A 20,254-nucleotide genomic window follows, 5' to 3' on the forward strand; every position below is an offset into this window, starting at 1 on the left:
TTCCGCTCACTGAGAAAGAATCGCAGCGTGCTCTATTTTCGTGCAGGACTTGTATGGACGGCTCCTATTGCTTTCAATGGTAGCCGTCTGACCCCTGGTGATTCCGAAATGTCAATTTGGAAATCTCTGTGCATTCGCATCATTGCTGGTGCAGCATTCTCTGCAAGGTGCCGGACGACACATCTGCATCACACAGAAGACCAATTCAGACAGGTATGCAGGGGAAGTGTATGTGGAAGAACCCCGGTGGTGGAGAGGATTACCAGCACGCGTACCCCATTCGTTCACCACAGGCGTTGCACCTCCTGCGCCAGTTCAGTGGTTTTCTCGGTGTATGGTGCATGCTGGGAGTGTTGGGACGGACCGGTCTATGATGGATGAGTTGTGTTCGGTCTGTCAGTGAGTGCAATGTCTGATTATGGCTGCAGTTATACAATCAGTTGTTCTCTGGGATGTCTGATGTATTTGTAGGGTGGTATATGAGTCTCTGCTCGTTCAGGTCTGTCTACGAGCTCTTGGAATATTATATTGGCTACTTGATTATGTCTATGTAAATAATCTGGGGCGAGAGCAGCCGGAGGGGCGTGTTGTATTGTTCCTGCCACCATGCAGCATTTTCTGCAAGTGTCATCAGTAAGGATGAATACCCACGGACGGATTTCTACCGTTTCCCGCGACAGAAATCTGTGCCCAAATTCCGCAGCTATTAGGTTCTATTGAACCGAATAGCTTTCTGCCCGCCAATGCTCACATGTGGACTTCTACCGCGGATTTCCACAGCGGAAAATAAATCCATTAATAGAGACCATGGAAATCCGTGATCACCAGCAGGCACTTTTTGTTTTTAAACATGGTGCTCCCACGGCATAAATCCGCGGGCGTATCCCGCAACGCTCGTGGGCATGAGGTTTTTTTGTAATTCTTTGTGTTTATGACTCTGTACGGCAATGATGAACCCCTGTTTCTCCAAAGAAGTTACCCTGAGCCAGCCAGCAGTTTGATGCAGTTTTTTCAACATGATCCCGACTGAGGTGAAAGGCGTGCCCACCATGGAGCTCCCTCTTGGCCCATGATTTCCTAATGATGTCAGAGTGTTCTGCAATGTCTAGATTACAGGAGTGTAAGTTTACTGTTGTGTTGTTACTGTCTGCTGGAGTTTCTGCTTAATGTAGCTGTGAGGTCTCGTTTTCTGTAAACTCTTATGCCGGGTTCCCACACGGCGTATTCCCAGTGGAAATCTCACGGTTTGGCCACAGCGAAAAAAAGCAAGATTTTCGCCGGGAAAGTGCTGCTTCAAAACCTGCAGCAATTAGCTGTGGATTTTGCAGCGGCTTGGCCGCACGCTTTTCCGTTCGGCCAGCGCTCCCTTAGAGGAGAGCATGGCCGCGGGGGGGGGGGGGGGGGGGGGGGTTGCGTCAATCCTGTGGCTGTCTTTGCCACAGCGGATTCGCCGTCCTGTGTGGACGAGATTTCTGAGAAATCTCATCCACAAGGCTGGCTCCCGGGATTAGCAGCCGCTGACGGATTTGCCACGGCGAAATTCCGGACGAAATTTCTGCGGCAAATCCGCCCTGTGTGAACAGAGCCTTGCAGTGTCTGTATTTGTTTGTAGTGTAAGTTTATTACGTCTTGAAGGTATCGTCCTCCCTGCTACGAGGGAGAATTAGCCTCTATTGCAGACTTTATGCTTTGTGAGGGTTGTTTGTGTTTTTCTTTGGGATTGTTCTAGTTCTCTGTGTGTCCAGTGAATATTATTGTCAGCACGAACAGTATCGATAGAGCATGATCTGAGTGTGGAAACCATGACTTGGAAGAAGCAGAATACAGCCAGGAGTGGGAAAGATAGAGCTGACAGCAGTCACTGTCCAGTACTAAAGTCCTGGTTTCTAGGTTTTCCACGATCCAAGCATACGCTCAATGCAATGGTGAACATGCCCACAGCTTCCGCCCTTGACCGCTCCTATCTGCCCTCTCTGCACTGCCAAGAGAGATGTCTGAGGCTACGGACAGGGGAGGAAGTGCCAATATGGACAAGATGTCAGTGGAAGTGCCACAATTGTTCTGGTGGCAGGTCATGTGACTGACCTCAAAAATGCATATGGAGCAAGAAATGGCTAAAGGCCAGAGGCAAAAGGTGCAGCAGTGTGAAACTAGCCTGCCAGGTTAGCTGATCAAGGTCAGTACTGCACGGGTTTTATAGGAAATTATAAGCGTACAGCGAGAGGCACAAAATACTTACTGGATTGTCGAAATTTCTTGTAGACAATAAATATCACAATCCCAATAAGAGAAAGCGCAACGGCGGCTCCGATCAGAATTCCAGTCAGCTGTGCGAGTGAGGAAAAACAAAAAGGAGTAAGAAACAATTCTGCTTCACCAAAGATTAAGTCGCTAACACACCTACAATAGCTAAAGCCTCATTCAACTATTCCTCCCGTCTCCGCCGCATGATCGAGTGCTTACAAAACAGAGAGGGGGCAACGAGGCATCAGGGGAGGGTCAGGACAACATTGGGCCGGGTCCACGCGTGGCAAATAGTTCCGCCACAATTCTGCGACAAATTCTACCCCACTATATTGAATGGGGTGCAAATGTGCAACAGAAACATGCAGGTAAAATCCACAGCAGTTGCAATATGTGTGGACTTAACTTGAAACGATCAGCTGGTCCTGCTGACTTTCACCTAATGTGTATGGTCACACTTACGAGTTTTATTCATACCGTAAAGGTCCAGTTGCAGTTAAAAAAAAAACAAAAAAAAAAAACACCCCATCAACGTCCGAGTACAACTTTACTAGACAACTAGTTGTCTTGTGGTTAAAACTACTGTTTAGCTGCAAAATCCAGCAGATTTTAAAGCTTCCAGTACTTTCTTGCCCACCATTTGATGCCGAATCTGAATGGAGCCTCTGGCACAGATGTAAACAAAGCCTCCAACATACTATTTAAAAGACAATTCAATAGTAATCGCTACTATATAGTCTTACCATGGTAGTCTGGAGGCGCTCTTCCACAAACTGGAGAACTCTGCTGGGAAGGTCTATGCCCATAGAAAGGGCTGGCTGAGAAGACAACAGGATCAGGTTATAAAACACACATATAGAATAAAAACATGCGCACAGATATGAAGACACAAAGCAGGATTCACCTCAGACATCCAAGACTGAGAATCTGCATTTTCTTCAGTCAACATAGCAAGAAATCTGTCAAATCCTCCAGCAGGGAGAACGGCGTTTCCAAGAAGTACTATGTCCCCAACTATGGTCAGGAGCCCCATCATGTACTGTCAATGTGTTGTCGATGGCCAATATCAGGAAGGACTGAACAACGCTACTTCTACCCATGACACTGGCACAATATTCAGTCTTCCAGTTGCCAAGCCTCATATCATGCGTCAGGCAGCAGCTGAAAGTCACCGCTATTAGGTAGAAGGTCATTGGATCAGCTTTCAGAGCTGTGACACTAAGAACAATTAGTGCTGGCATGAAATGGTTTTACCCTCCGGGCACAGAAGCCGAAGGACAGACGCACTGGTAGAAGTTTAAAAAAAAACAAAAAAACACAAATTTGCCACTGTCAAGCCCAGGACATTACCCCATCCTCATCTTTACTGCGACATCATCTGAAGGTGTCCTGCATAGTGCATTAAGAACATTCCACCATGTACATTTACTCTGAACGGCCCCTTTATTAGAGCCCACCTAGTTGCGCATTGAACCTCCTTTAGCTTTCAGAACCGCAGCAAAATACTAAAAGTGCAAGTTCCACTCGATGATGAAACCATTCTGCAGGAATATCGGCCCCTGCGGACAGGAAGCTTCTTGTAGTTGCTGCAGATTAGATGGCGGTGCTGACATGTTCTGACCAGCTGACAGGAAGGGGTCAGCGATTCATGCTGCCTAAGCCAAATTCTGACCTCCCAACAGCAACAGAGATCCGGATCCATCTGACCAGAAGAGGTTTCTCCGCTGCTCAGTGATACAAGTTTTGCGCTCTTTTGCCCGCTGGGGGCGCCAATCGTGGGAGGGCCGGGGATCTAATAAGGGGGCCATTCATTGTATGTACATAGTACACATGTATACAGTATACATTTATTACTATACCTCCATACAGCTGCTGTTGTCATCGGCCATATCTGAAAATAACAAAGATAAAACATTAATACATGGAAATAACACTAAGAGAAAAAAACTGCATGCAAATTCTTCAGAGCGGATGAACAGTCATGTCAATAAAGCACAACCCTGTAACAGGAGAAGAGAATTTTTCAAATATACTTTTAAAACCATCTGGTCCAGTTGTAAACTATTGATGGCCTATCCTCAAAATAAGTCATCAGTAGTAGATTGCTGGAGGAGCGTTGCCTAGGACCCCCAGCCGATCAGTGCGCAAGCATGCTGGCCTGGAAAAAAACTGCAGATTTCTGCAGAAAGTAGACAGCTCCGTTCTTACTGCAGTGGCTAGGGTTGGTATTGCAGGCAAAGTTCCTATTCATTTCAATGGAAACTTTGTCTACAGTACCAAGCCTGACCACTACAGTAAGAATGGAGCTGTCTGCTTCCTATAGAATTCAGTTAAGCACCGACCCAGTGAACAGTTGATCGGCAGGGAGCCCGGGCAAAGGACTCCCCACCAATCTTCTATTGAGGACTTCTGAGGATCTTAGATACATGTATGTGTGGGGGGAAAAAAAGGAAGGACAGTACAGCTCAAGCCAAGATTTCAGAAAGCAAAATCAAGTTGTATTGGGGCAAAGAGAAAAAAAACTAAAAATGTGGAGATGAAAGGAAGAAAACGCAAGAAAAATAAAAGTCAGCAAATCATTAGTTTAACAATTACCTGAAACATGACAGCTGGAAGACAAATCGTGACGGACAACAATATGTGTGCAAACTGAGAGGAAAAGCAAAATGTAACGACCTCTGTCCTCAGAATGATTCCACTAATGTAAGAAAGAGTGGAAAAATACAAAGTAGCTCTGTGCAAGCGAGAACAAAAGGCTGAGAACAAAATAAGGAACTTTGCACTAAGAAAAAAAAAAAAAAAAAACACGTTGCCCAATCCAGTCACAATGCAACCAGCAAAACACACAGAGCCCAGGAAACGCTGGAGGGGAAGAAGCTTATGGTATAGATCTAGAGGTTGGCTTCATTTGGGAGGTGAAGACCGGCCATAGACCTGCATTAGGGAGTAGTTATGTGCGTTTTCTGCTAAACTACTGAGGCTTTTGTTGCAATTTTGCAAAAAATGTAGACAAAAAGGCATGTATGAATACAAACCCGGGACGACCCATCGGGTGCAGATGCTGACAAGCCATCCCCGTGAGGATCGGTCCGGGGCTTCTACACAAGAGGGTCAGCATTGAGTGGATGGTGGTGGAGCGGGCTGGAGATCCTTCTGGCCCACCCGCCTCCGTTCACAGTCAACAGGCAGTCATTCATAGAGTAACAACTGCCTGTTTACACGGGACGATCATTCAGTTCTCACGCATAAGCTGAACAACGAATGATGTGCCAACACAATATGGTTGGTTGTTGCGTGTGTGCATGCGTTTACACTGAATGATAAGTGTTCAGATACTCGATGGGTCGTGTAAAAGGGCCCTAAATCCCTATTTACATACGTAATTTTCATCTGGTGCAACAGATCCCACACAGACCTAGAGAACAGGGATGACCGATTGCTCAGTAGATTAATGGTGGAGAGCCACAACTCACTGCGGACAACTGTGAGGTCAGCTGTCCAGAGCTGGACGAACGCGTTTATGGCAGTCGGATGACCTGATTGCGGTTATTCACCCAAAGTCCATGTGAAGAAAATGAATCGCAGCACATCCTATTCTGTTCCATTTTCAAGCACAAGTATAATACATGAAATATTGGGTTAACATGGAACCGCACGCGGACCGCTCCGTACACTCACCGAGATCTTCTCCAGTCAACCTTTCTGGGCACAAGAGGGTATAAAGCCCCGTCCACAGGTAGGACGAAGACTCTGCATAGAAAAAGCCAAGGATTAGCCCAAGGAATGACATTCCTCGTGTGGCTCATGGCTCATACACAGAACTCTGATGCCATGACAAATCCTGAGTGTGTGAGCTAATCCTAAGGAAGGCCCCCACTGTGGCTCCACTGCGTGGCAAACCACAGGATCAGGAGGGATTATGTACTGGATCCAATGTTACAAGCGACACACAACCTACATTTATCCTTCCGGGCCGTGTGGTTTGCGCCTCAGTGGAGCCCCGTGATGGTCTTCCTTTGCATCTGACACCAGCGTGTTTGGCGGGGCCGTCTGCATACAGTGCGGTGAGCTCCTCGCAGGCCCAGGAACACTACACAACAGCGGCCTCTCTATCCTACGCAGCTTGTCCTAAGGCCACTCTCCACCTTTCCCAAATGAAGCCGACAGGAGCTGAAGAGGAAGATGATCTTCTAAAGGTAAATGTACAGGGGCGGATTTAACAAAATCTATATGCGGTGAAAATTATCAGTGCAGAAATTAACCTGCAATGTGGATTATTTACATTGTAGCGTGTCAAGTTGTGTTGCAGTTTTAAAGTGGTTTTCCCACAACAGCAAGACATCGCCCATCTGCAGGATAGGCATAACTTACTGAACGGTGGGGATCCAACTGCTGGGAGCCCCAAGAAACCCAAGAATGCAGCCCGATTCATCCGGATGTGTGGCGAGAGGGGAACGCACATGCACAATGCTCCATCGCTTCAATAGGTCTGCCCCCTATGTCTGGCAATCCTAGTGAAGTGTCCACTTCAGCACACACCAGGGTTCCTTCCAATCTCACGATCAGTGGGGGTCCCAGCGCTTGACTTCCACCGATCAGCAAGTGATCGCCTATTCTTATGGTGGGAATACCCCTTTCATCCATGACATGCAATAAACAATTATCGGACATTTTCTTGTGGATTACCTACAGATCCGCAGCGAAATCTGCAGCTCAAAACCTTTGATTTCTTTTCATAAGCCGCACAATTGACTGCAGAAGTTTTCCACTGCACTTCTGTCCCACATACATGTTACTCCTAAGAAAACCTGCAGTGAAGGACAGCATCAGCCATAGGAATGAAATATGAACTAATCTCATTTACACGCTGCAGTTTTCCCATGTGAAGATTGACCTACGTTGCAGATTATTGAATGCAACTGCCATCGTCCATTATAGGAGGAGCGCCGATCTGTGGTGGATTTTACCCATTGCAGTCAAGAGGGAAAAGAAATGTGCCACCAAGTCCTGCTGCCGCAGATTACACAGAGATGCAGACCTTTTTTTTTTTCCTCCCCTCCCCAATCTGGCGTCGCTCCTGTGCCGACACGTCTCTGGTCCTCTTGGCCAATCTCTGTGTTGAGACATCAGTGTCGGAGCTGGAAGAACAGAAACGCGTGGGAACAGGAGCAGCAGAAGGCTGCGGAGGGGAGGATACTAATTCACACTTTAGTCGATTGGCATCTTGAGTCCGCTACCACAAAATCTGCCGAGAAATTCCCAAGATTGGTACAGATTTGCTGTGGAAACTTTCTGTAGAAAACCCGTTTCCGGTGAGCCTACAATTAAGCATCAATGACCCCCTCCTATAAGATCTTGTCCCTCGATGTCTCAAAGACATTACATTTCCTTTGGAGACTCCACCAAATCTATGGTACCCCAACTATGTGACGAGTTGGAGTTTAACCCCTTTGTGACCTATTTTGTGCATCAAAAGGGTTTTCCAAGGAGAACAGAATTAATGTCCTATCCTCAGGATAAATCAGCAATAGTTGATTGGCTTGGATCCGCCACTTGGGACACCAACCGATCAAGTGATTGCGCACCCGCTGACAGCGCTGAAAATAGACCAAGGTCAAAGTGGAAGCCACTGCTCCGACCCGTGCAGTGGCTGGTGCTTGTAACTGCAGGCACAGCTCACATCGATTTCAATGAGAGCTGCACGATTACTGCGATACCGCGGTTATATACTTTTTTCCCCTCTTTTGTTACTACTTTTGCACAATAAAAAACCCCACATTTTTAAAGAAAAAAAACATTTGCTCTGCATCGCCACATTCTAAGACCCAAAACTTAGTTTTTGCAGCAGCGGAGCTCCGTGAGGGCTGGGTGTTTGCAGGAAGACTTGTGGTTTTTATTGGTACCATTTTGAAGTACATGGGAATTACTTTTTATCGCGTTTTGCTTTTTGGAAGGTCAACAAAAGAAAAATAGCATTTCTGGCGTTAGTTTTTACAGCGTTCACCATGTGAGATAACTAAGCCTATCACAGCAGCCTATTAGATTCTACTGGGGGCGGGGTCTAATAAGCAGAATTCCATGGCATACATGGAGGCCTTTGTCAGGCTTCTGGCTGCCATGGAAACCCATTGGTTCCTTGCAATTGCACTGCGGGGTGCAATGGGAGAGAAACAGGCCCTTCTCCCCGTCATCTGCTTACATGCCTGCAGTTACTATTGATTGTGGCATGTAAGGGGTTAAACTCCCAGGATCTGAGGTTTCACCAACATAAAAAGAGGTATGTGCAGGTTTTAAAGCCCATTAGTGAGGTTGGTAAAAAGGAGTATTGTGGTCACAAAGGGGTTAATCAAGCTCCCTGGACATAAACTGCGCTACACAAGTTTGGCCGCTACTCACGAGGTCTGCTCAGCCAAACTAGAGAGGTAATGAATAAGGAGAACAGGTATGAACAGAGCGTGGAGAAAATGGGACCTACCTCCCGTGAGGACCGCATGAAGGAAGGTTGGTGCTCAGGCATTATGGGAAGGAAGGTCCACAACTAGGGAGAGGGTCAGCATTAAAGATAGGAGACAGAAAGGAGAGCAGGGACAGTGGTTAACGCTCAGCCATACGGGTTAGTAAGGAAATACAGAGCCACTTACCTGCCAACAGGAACCCTCCTTACTTAATAAACCATAATTACTGACTTTACAACCCACACAGACCGGTACGCAGCCGATGAACCAGCGTAAAGAACACTGAATCACCTTAATAGACTGGAATTATGATACATAATCAGCACTTTCACCAGACGGGATCCGCGATGGGAATATAGTCACCTCACCGCAGCAACCCCGTTCACGTGTCCGCTTGTGAACGCCATCTACGTGGTAGAACAGAAACCCCCTCTGCAAGAGTGGCGCCAACCCTGGCAGCCCTGGCAAGGAGTGCATGTAATGCTCCAGCAGCAGTGCAGTACAAACTTTCGGTGGCTCAGCTGCTTGTCGGGGTAGAGAAGCCGGACCCCCAGTGGTCAGCTGAAAAAAGTTCCCCAGTTATAAGCGGTTGTTTCACGGCTGTGCGTGCCACACTGCCCCCAAAATAAGGGCTCGTTCACACGGGCGTATGCATTTTTTAGTCCATGAACACACAGCGTTTTCATGGCCCGAAACATTGAGTGTTCCCGGCATATCTGGGCTGCTCGCATTTTGGGGGGATATTAACAGCGCTTTTTATGCAGGCAAAAAAAATCTAGAAATTTGGCCAAAATGTCTCTAAATGCCTGATAATCCAGGGAGAGCAGAGGGGCGGGCGTTCAGATACTGCCTCCATGCTGATTGGACCACAGAGTCTACAATGCAACATATGCAGGAAGTGCAGGACAGTGAACTACTGGCAGAATGTTAGGCTTGGCACATGCTCCCTCCATGAAAGTGGATTACAAACAGCAGGGCAGCAGAAAAATGGAGAAGACCACCTAAATACTCAGAATCTATAGACCTGAAACAGGATGCAAACAGCAGCAAGTGAGAGGATAAGAAAACCAGGGGTGTTTTGGAAAACTTGTTAAAGACTCAGGTACGCTTTAATTTCCATAGATTGCACAGAAGACGTGATCGTATCTCTCGAGCGATGCTGCAATCTAAGGGCCTCCCCGTATAGCTCTGGAAAATGGACCTCCTCCCTGCATAAAGCTACAGCAGGATTGTGTAAAAAGTGTACAACAGTGGGGTGCAGGGTACTTTCGTGTTGTTGGGGTACAGACATGCGGTTTTCCAAGTGGAATTAGGCTTTGAACACGTTCAGGACGTACGTCACGCACAAATGGGGCAATAGGTCGCAATAACCTCAGCCTATCAAATCAGGAAGCAACGGCATCAATATGACAAAACACCGAAGTCCATGAGATGGAATCGGCTCAAATACTGATAACAGAGGGGAGCGGGCGGCATTCAGCACATCACAGGGTACGATTATGGCTGCATTCAGATGGGGCGATGGGGTGCAAGTAACACTGCAACCAGAGCAAAACTGCATGCATTTTTCTGGATGTGTTATTTTTACTTTACAGCGTTTTAAGCGCACCTCAACCGCCCCTTCTGCATACAGCCTTAACCCCTAAGGGACGCCCCCTTTATTTTCCCCTCGTTCATTTTTTTCCCCCTCTACTTTCAAAAAATCCTAACTCTTATTTATCCATCACTGTCTAAGGGCTCATGCCCACGGCGGTGACGGGCTCCGCAAGCGGAATACCACAGCCAAGTTCGTCACGGTGCCCCCCAAAGACCCCATACTTACCTCCGGATCCGCTGTGCACCTCCCACATGGCGCGGCCGTGGTGTCATATGACACGGACGGCGGTGGGCGGGGAAGCGTATTCACACTATACTTCCGCTGTGCTACAGAAGTATAGCATGACGGGCGGCTACCATTGACTACAATAGAGGTCCGGCCGCGCATATTCCAGCGGCAAATACGACATGCCGCGGTTTATTTCACGCTGCGGAATTCCGCATGAACATTAAGCTATTAGGTTCAATAGAACCTAATAGCTGCGGTGAAACGCGGCGGAAATCCGTCCGTGGGCATTAGCCCTAAGGGCTCCTCACACTTGCTATAAAGTAGCACAATGCGAGAGGGAGTGAAAAAGCAGGATTATGAAACCAATCATCGTTAATTGTTTCATTTATGCGACGTGAAAGAAAAAAAAACGTATGACTGGATGTCCCGTCTCTCTGCGTTTGGCGATTTTTTTCCCTAGCCCATCTTCTCGTATGGAGCCTCCTTTTCATCACGTCGCGCGAACTTGAGATTTTTGTGCAATGCGTTTTTAACATTACAAAAATCCTATTGACTTTTTTGCGTGAGAAAAATCGCAGGCGAACGCGATGCTCGATTATTCACGAGACAAAGCATTGCCAATACTCAAACATCACCTGAACGGAGCCGCGCGGGGCTGTTCGCTGCGGGACGAGTTGTATTTACCAATGATACTAATTAAAGCACCACATAATGTACTAAAAAAAACTTCTAAAACTTCTACGTGGAGTGAAATGGAAAGAAAACGCAATTCTGCCATCTTGTTTCTACGGCGCACAAACTGCAGCAAAAATGACGTGATAACTTTTCTCTATGGGGCGGCACGATTGCGACGACACAAAGCAGAGGCTTTTTTCAGCAGTTCTGCTTTCAAAAAATAGAATTACTTTCTGCCGCCACAACATCTTTAATTTTCCGCGGATATAGATGCGTGGGCGCTCGTTTTTCGCACTCCGATCGGGGCATTTACAGCGTCAGCAGCTGCAGTCAGTGTGAGCGCTGATGGCAGATGTTGCAGTCAGGAGTCGGCTCTAATAAACACCCAGAACCCGCATTCCATGGAGCAGGATCTGCCCCGGTTCTGTTCTATACAAACCCCGTAACGGTACGTCATGGAGCGTTAGGGGTTAAGCAGCTCCACCCCCTGCTGTATTGCTCTTCGATCATCTTGTAACATTTAGTCCCGCACCAGAAAGCTTCTGCCACCCTGATGATAATCTGTTTACACAGGCCGGGCGGCCTCTTCCTCGCCCTGTGATGTCATGTTCACCGTCCCATGGCGTTAGTGCAGCTTCGCCTAGTCCAGTGTATCGGACTGAGCTGCAGTACCAGGCATCTCCACTAGTAAGCGAGTGACGTGGGGTGTGGTATGCAGTGACGAGGCCGCAGCGCCCCCCATAGTGCGGTGGCTTTGTCAAACAGCTGGTCTGTGGGTGTGCCAGCAGTTGTACCCCCACTGACCTGATCTGGAGTTCTCCAAAGTATAAATCATCAATATCCAAGTGCCAGAAACCCTTTACACTATAAATATTCATCACCTACCCGCCGGTAAGTCACCAGGGATGGAATGACTTTTACAACAAACCATCGGGCAGCATTTGGTACCGCACAGTAACTGCGCTGCCATACAGGTCGACGAGGCCTTCGTACCCTGTAGATCAGGAGGTATTCTCCACTATGGCAGGCCATGAAGAAGAGCTGCACTCTGTACAAACTGACCAACGAGATGAAGCAGAAGGAACATCCGGAAGGAGCGGATAGAATCTAATCCCCGGCTTTTAGCTCAATAATTCATCTGCGAGAAAAAGATGCACAAACCACGAAAAAATTCACAGCATTCAATACCGACCGCCGCCGTGTCCGTCCAAGCACGCCCGCAACCACCGTCGTGTCCAACCAAGCACGCCCGCGACCAATGCCACCGCCATGTCCAACGCCACCGGCGTGTCCGTCCAATCGCGCCCCCAACCACCGGCGTGTCCGTCCAATCGCGCCCCCAACCACCGGCGTGTCCGTCCAATCGCGCCCCCAACCACCGGCGTGTCCGTCCAATCGCGCCCCCAACCACCGGCGTGTCCGTCCAATCGCGCCCCCAACCACCGGCGTGTCCGTCCAATCGCGCCCCCAACCACCGGCGTGTCCGTCCAATCGCGCCCCCAACCACCGGCGTGTCCGACCAATCGCGCCCCCAACCACCGGCGTGTCCGACCAATCGCGCCCCCAACCACCGGCGTGTCCGACCAATCGCGCCCCCAACCACCGGCGTGTCCGACCAATCGCGCCCACAACCACCGGCGTGTCCGACCAATCGCGCCCCCAACCACCGGCGTGTCCGTCCAATCGCGCCCCCAACCACCGGCGTGTCCGTCCAATCGCGCCCCCAACCACCGGCGTGTCCGTCCAATCGCGCCCCCAACCACCGGCGTGTCCGTCCAATCGCGCCCCCAACCACCGGCGTGTCCGTCCAATCGCGCCCCCAACCACCGGCGTGTCCGTCCAATCGCGCCCCCAACCACCGGCGTGTCCGTCCAATCGCGCCCCCAACCACCGGCGTGTCCGTCCAATCGCGCCCCCAACCACCGGCGTGTCCGACCAATCGCGCCCCCAACCACCGGCGTGTCCGACCAATCGCGCCCCCAACCACCGGCGTGTCCGTCCAATCGCGCCCCCAACCACCGGCGTGTCCGTCCAATCGCGCCCCCAACCACCGGCGTGTCCGTCCAATCGCGCCCCCAACCACCGGCGTGTCCGTCCAATCGCGCCCCCAACCACCGGCGTGTCCGTCCAATCGCGCCCCCAACCACCGGCGTGTCCGTCCAATCGCGCCCCCAACCACCGGCGTGTCCGTCCAATCGCGCCCCCAACCACCGGCGTGTCCGTCCAATCGCGCCCCCAACCACCGGCGTGTCCGTCCAATCGCGCCCCCAACCACCGGCGTGTCCGTCCAATCGCGCCCCCAACCACCGCCGTGTGCGTCCAATCGCGCCCCCAACCAATGCCCCCGCCGTGTGCGTCCACTCGCGCCCCCGACCACCGCCGTGTGCGTCCAATCGCGCCCCCGACCACCGCCGTGTGCGTCCAATCGCGCCCCCGACCACCGCCGTGTGCGTCCAATCGCGCCCCCGACCACCGCCGTGTGCGTCCAATCGCGCCCCCGACCACCGCCGTGTGCGTCCAATCGCGCCCCCGACCACCGCCGTGTGCGTCCAATCGCGCCCCCGACCACCGCCAATCACACCAACAAAAATCACCTATTACATCACCGCCCAATGCAACCGCTATGTCCGACCAATTACACCACCAAGCAATGCCACCGCTGTCACTGCTATGTCTCAATCAAATGACACTGCCACCATTGCACCACCGCCCCATGCAACCAGTCAGAGTCATGTACAACCTATCGCACTACCAACCAATCTCACCAGTGCCATGTCCAATCAATTGCACCACCAACTAATCACACCACTGCCACCACTATGTCCTACCGAATGACCCCACTGTCATCACTGCCATGTCCACCCAATCCCACTGCTGCCACCACCAATCTGCAGATCTGTATTATGCACAAAACACTAAACAGAATGTAAGCCTTCTTCTGTTGCATCACTAATCACCACTTCCCCGTCACCAAGCGGGTGTCTACAACCAGCCTGACTACCCAGGGGGACACAAAGTGTCATCACCAGCCCCGATAACGATAAACTATTCTTAAGAGCGCTACCCGGAGGGCTGGAGAGCACGACCCGTGCGTCCCCTTCCCTCTGTTAAGGCCCCTGAGATCAGTAATGTGACCCGGCAGCGCTGGTTAGGATGCCAGCCATTACTTGTAGTCTACAGTGTGAGGCATGGATTACATGGAGGGGTTTTATAGCACTACAGAGCCCCAGTCCCAGAGACGACAGGAGGGGGTCCTATTACCAGATGCCATCCTGTCTCCCCGTTCTGCTTGCTCCTGGGCTCCGGTCACACTGGGCATCCGTAGGCAGACGCGGCTTTCAAGTTGGTCAGCGTTGGTCATATGAGCAACACAATAAGCCCCTTCAAACATCTTAGACTACTGACGCACCCATACTGTTCAGAGTGCAGGCGGCAGCCACGTTGGAAGAGAGAACAGCGCCCCCCGGAAGAAGCGGATCAGGGGACGAATGAAGAGGATTGCACCGGGTAACGTAACCCCCCTCACCCACTACCCGGACACATCTTGTCCCCAGACTGGTCACTTTAACCAATGAGTGGCCGCAGCAGTCCACGATACTGCATGCAACTCAATGTACGGCTGCCGCTCACAAGTCTAAATCAATGAGTAGCTACAATAAGGCTACATGTGGTCCAGACCTAAAGAGATCCGGGGCACGACAGCCGCCGGCAAGACAGCCGCCGGCAAGACAGCCGATGCAGACGACACCCGCCGGCAAGACAGCCGATGCAGACGACACCCGCCGGCAAGACAGCCGATGCAGACGACACCCGCCGGCAAGACAGCCGATGCAGACGACACCCGCCGGCAAGACAGCCGATGCAGACGACACCCGCCGGCAAGACAGCCGATGCAGACGACACCCGCCGGCAAGACAGCCGATGCAGACGACACCCGCCGGCAAGACAGCCGATGCAGACGACACCCGCCGGCAAGACAGCCGATGCAGACGACACCCGCCGGCAAGACAGCCGATGCAGACGACACCCGCCGGCAAGACAGCCGATGCAGACGACACCCGCCGGCAAGACAGCCGATGCAGTCGACACCCGCCGGCAAGACAGCCGATGCAGTCGACACCCGCCGGCAAGACAGCCGATGCAGTCGACACCCGCCGGCAAGACAGCCGATGCAGTCGACACCCGCCGGCAAGACAGCCGATGCAGTCGACACCCGCCGGCAAGACAGCCGATGCAGTCGACACCCGCCGGCAAGACAGCCGATGCAGTCGACACCCGCCGGCAAGACAGCCGATGCAGTCGACACCCGCCGGCAAGACAGCCGATGCAGTCGACACCCGCCGGCAAGACAGCCGATGCAGTCGACACCCGCCGGCAAGACAGCCGCCAGCAAGACAGCCGATGCAGTCGACACCCGCCGGCAAGACAGCCGATGCAGTCGACACCCGCCGGCAAGACAGCCGATGCAGTCGACACCCGCCGGCAAGACAGCCGATGCAGTCGACACCCGCCGGCAAGACAGCCGATGCAGTCGACACCCGCCGGCAAGACAGCCGATGCAGTCGACACCCGCCGGCAAGACAGCCGATGCAGTCGACACCCGCCGGCAAGACAGCCGCCAGCAAGACAGCCGATGCAGCCGACACCCGCCAGCAAGACAGCCGACACCCGCCAGCCGATGCAGACGACACCCGCCAGCCGATGCAGACGACACCCGCCAGCAAGACAGCCGATGCAGTCGACACCCGCCAGCAAGACAGCCGATGCAGCTGAGAGTACAGCGGCGACTTCAGTTGTTTACGATCTTACACATCACCTGATCCAGTCAGATTGGCATCACAGGAGATTAATGCCCGCAGGATACCAGCGCCCGCAGCAGTGATACCCACCATATATACCGGTAACACTGTATCCTGCCAGGCAGCAGCACCTTGTAGAGACCTCGTAGCTGGACAATCACCCACTAACTGTAAACACCGTGAACACAGGCGGTACCACAGAGTATATACAGCGGGGGTCCGACACAGTGAATACAGGGGGATATACAGTATACAGCAGGCATCCCACACAGTGAATACAGGGGGATATATACAGTATACAGCGGGGGTCCCACATTGTTTATACAGGGAGGATATCCAGCGGGGGTCCCACACAGTGTATACAGGGAGGATATATAGTATACGGTGGGGTTCCCACACAGTGTATACAGGGAGGATATACAGTATACAGCGGGGGTCCCACAAGTGAATACAGGGGGATATACAGTATACAGCGGGGGTCCCACACAGTGTATACAGGGAGGATATACAGTCTACAGCCGGGGTCCCACACTGTTTATACAGGGAGGATATCCAGCGGGGGTCCCACACAGTGTATACAGGGAGGATATCCAGCGGGGGTCCCACACAGTGTATACAGGGAGGATATACAGCAGGGGTCGCACGGAGCACATACAGGGAGGATATACAGTATACAGCAGGGGTCCCACACAGTATATACAGAGAGGATATACAGTATATGGCGGGGGTCCCACACAGTATATACAGGGAGGATATACAGTATACAGCAGGAGCCCACACAGTGTATACAGGGAGGATATACAGTATATAGCGGGGGTCCCACACAGTGTATACAGGGAGGATATACAGTATCCAGCGGGGGTCCCACACAGTGTATACAGGGAGGATCTACAGTATACAGGGGGGTCCCACACAGTATAAACAGAAAGGATATACAGTATACAGCACGGGTCCCACACAGTGTATACAGGGAGGATATACAGTGGGGGGCCACACAGTGTATACAGGGAGGATATCCAGCGGGGGTCCCATACAGTGTATACAGGGAGGATATCCAGCGGGGGGCCACACAGTGTATACAGGGAGGATATCCAGCGGGGGTCCCACACAGTGTATACAGGGAGGATATACAGCAGGGGTCCCACACAGCATATACAGCAAGGGTCCCACACAGTGTATACAGGGAGGATATACAGTATACAGCGGGGGTCCCACACAGTGTGTACAGGGAGGATATACAGTATACAGCGGGGGTCCCACACTGTATATACAAGGGAGGATATACAGTATCCAGCGGAGGTCCCACACAGTGTATACAGGGAGGATATACAGTATACAGCGGAGGTCCCACACAGTGTGTACAGGGAGGATATACAGTATACAGCGGGGGTCCCACACTGTATATACAAGGGAGGATCTACAGTATCCAGCGGGGGTCCCACACAGTGTATACAGTGAGGATCTACAGTATGCAGCGGGGGTCCCACACAGTGTATACAGTGAGGATCTACAGTATGCAGCGGGGGTCCCACTAAGTATATACAGTATCCAGCGGGGGTCCCACAGTATATAAAGGGAGGATCTACAGTATCCAGCGGGGGTCCCACACAGTGTATACAGGGAGGATCTACAGTATCCAGCGGGGGTCCCACACAGTATACACAGGGAGGATCTACAGTATACAGCGGGGGTCCCACACAGTGTATACAGGGAGGATCTACAGTATCCAGCGGGGGTCCCACACAGTATACACAGGGAGGATCTACAGTATACAGCGGGGGTCCCACACAGTGTATACAGGGAGGACCTACAGTATACAGCGGGGGTCCCACACAGTATACAGCGGGGGTCCCACACTGTTTATACACAGGGAGGATCTACAGTATACAGCGGGGGTCCCACACTGTTTATACAAGGGAGGATCTACAGTATACAGCGGGGGTCCACACAGTACACACAAGGGAGGATCTACAGTATACAGCGGGGGTCCCACACTGTTTATACAAGGGAGGATCTACAGTATACAGCGGGGGTCCACACAGTACACACAAGGGAGGATCTACAGTATACAGCGGGGGTCCCACACTGTTTATACAAGGGAGGATCTACAGTCTACAGGGGGGTCCCACACAGTGTATACAGGGAGGATATACAGCGGGGGTCCCACACTGTATATACAGGGAGGATATACAGTATACAGCGGGGGTCCCACACTGTATATACAGGGAGGATATACAGTATACAGCGGGGGTCCCACACTGTATATACAGGGAGGATATACAGTATACAGCGGGGGTCCCACACTGTATATACAGGGAGGATATACAGTATACAGCGGGGGTCCCACACTGTATATACAGGGAGGATATACAGTATACAGCGGGGGTCCCACACTGTATATACAGGGAGGATATACAGTATACAGCGGGGGTCCCACACTGTATATACAGGGAGGATATACAGTATACAGCGGGGGTCCCACACTGTATATACAGGGAGGATATACAGTATACAGCGGGGGTCCCACACTGTATATACAGGGAGGATATACAGTATACAGCAGAGGTCCCACACAGTATATACAGGGAGGATATACAGTATACAGCGGGGGTCCCACACTGTATATACAGGGAGGATATACAGTATACAGCAGAGGACCCACACAGTATATACAGGGAGAATATACAGTATACAGCGGGGGTCCCACACTGTGTACAGGGAGGATATACAGTATCCAGCGGGGGTCCCACACTGTATATACAGGTAGGATATACAGTATACAGCGGGGGTCCCACACTGTATATACAAGGGAGGATATACAGTATACAGCGGGGGTCCCACACTGTAGATACAAGGGAGGATCTACAGTATCCAGCAGGGGTCCCACACAGTGTATACAGGGAGGATCTACAGTATCCAGCGGTGGGTCCCACACAGTGTATACAGGGAGGATCTACAGTATCCAGCGGGGGTCCCACACAGTGTATACAGGGAGGATCTACAGTATCCAGCGGGGGTCCCACACTGTATATACAGGTAGGATATACAGTATCCAGCGGGGGTCCCACACTGTATATACAGGTAGGATATACAGTATCCAGCAGGGGTCCCACACAGTGTATACAAGGGAGGATATACAGTATTCAGCGGAGGTCCCACACAGTGTATACAGGGAGGATCTACAGTATCCAGCGGGGTTCCCACACAGTATATACAGGGAGGATCTACAGTATCCAGCGGGGTTTCCACACAGTATATACAGGGAGGATCTACAGTATACAGCGGGGGTCCCACACAGTATACACAGGGAGGATCTACAGTATACAGCGGGGGTCCCACACAGTATACACAGGGAGGATCTACAGTATACAGCGGGGGTCCCACACAGTATACACAGGGAGGATCTACAGTATACAGCGGGGGTCCCACACAGTGTATACAGGGAGGATATACAGCGGGGGTCCCACACAGTATACACAGGGAGGATCTACAGTATACAGCGGGGGTCCCACACAGTATACACAGGGAGGATCTACAGTATACAGCGGGGGTCCCACACAGTGTATACAGGGAGGATCTACAGTATACAGCGGGGGTCCCACACAGTATACACAGGGAGGATCTACAGTATACAGCGGGGGTCCCACACAGTATACACAGGGAGGATCTACAGTATACAGAGGGGGTCCCACACAGTATACACAGGGAGGATCTACAGTATACAGCGGGGGTCCCACACAGTATACACAGGGAGAATCTACAGTATACAGCAGGGGTCCCACACTGTATATACAGGGAGGATATACAGTATACAGCGGGGGTCCCACACTGTATATACAGGGAGGATATACAGTATACAGCGGGGGTCCCACACAGTGTATACTGGGAGGATATACAGCGGGGGTCCCACACTGTGTGTACAGGGAGGATATACAGCGGGGGTCCCAAACAGTGTATGCAGGGATGATATACAGCAGGGGTCGCATACAGACACTATATGGCACGCAGTGAGGTTGCCTGTAACAACCAATCACAGCTCTGCTTTCACTCCCTGTGCGGCTCTTGTGAAGTGAGCGCTGCGCTCTGATTGGTTGCTGGCGGTGATCTCCCTCCGCAGGCCCCTCTGTCATCACCGCATCTACAGCCCCAGACCGGTAACTCTCGGGCTGCCGGCGCCGTTATTACCAGACACGACCCGTCACTCACATTCTGGCATCTGCTGCAGCTGCGCCCGTGGGTAGCGCCGTCGCTCCGCA

At 51.5% G+C, this 20,254-nt stretch overlaps 1 protein-coding gene across 6 annotated transcripts in view; it reads right to left on the minus strand.

Annotated features, from left to right (window-relative positions):
* The window catches only part of PNPLA7 (patatin like phospholipase domain containing 7), a 170,537-nt gene that overhangs the window by 147,336 nt on the left and 2,947 nt on the right, over positions 1-20,254 (minus strand). For 2 of the 6 annotated variants that reach the window (XM_066580080.1, XM_066580078.1), the window contains exons 2-4: positions 4,104-4,135; positions 2,988-3,062; positions 2,240-2,327 (exon numbers count right to left, since the gene is read on the minus strand). In XM_066580080.1, coding sequence (XP_066436177.1) covers positions 2,240-2,327; positions 2,988-3,062; positions 4,104-4,133 — 193 coding nt within the window. In that variant the 5' untranslated portion in view covers positions 4,134-4,135. Of the gene's footprint in view, positions 1-2,239; positions 2,328-2,987; positions 3,063-3,148; positions 3,333-4,103; positions 4,136-4,839; positions 4,858-8,719; positions 8,783-20,204; positions 20,230-20,254 lie in introns of those variants that run through there. The other 4 variants (XM_066580079.1, XM_066580077.1, XM_066580081.1 and 1 more) reach the window with 4 other exon arrangements.

This window comes from Eleutherodactylus coqui, chromosome 10, assembly GCF_035609145.1.
Source record: "Eleutherodactylus coqui strain aEleCoq1 chromosome 10, aEleCoq1.hap1, whole genome shotgun sequence".
Taxonomy (NCBI): Eukaryota; Metazoa; Chordata; class Amphibia; order Anura; family Eleutherodactylidae; genus Eleutherodactylus; species Eleutherodactylus coqui.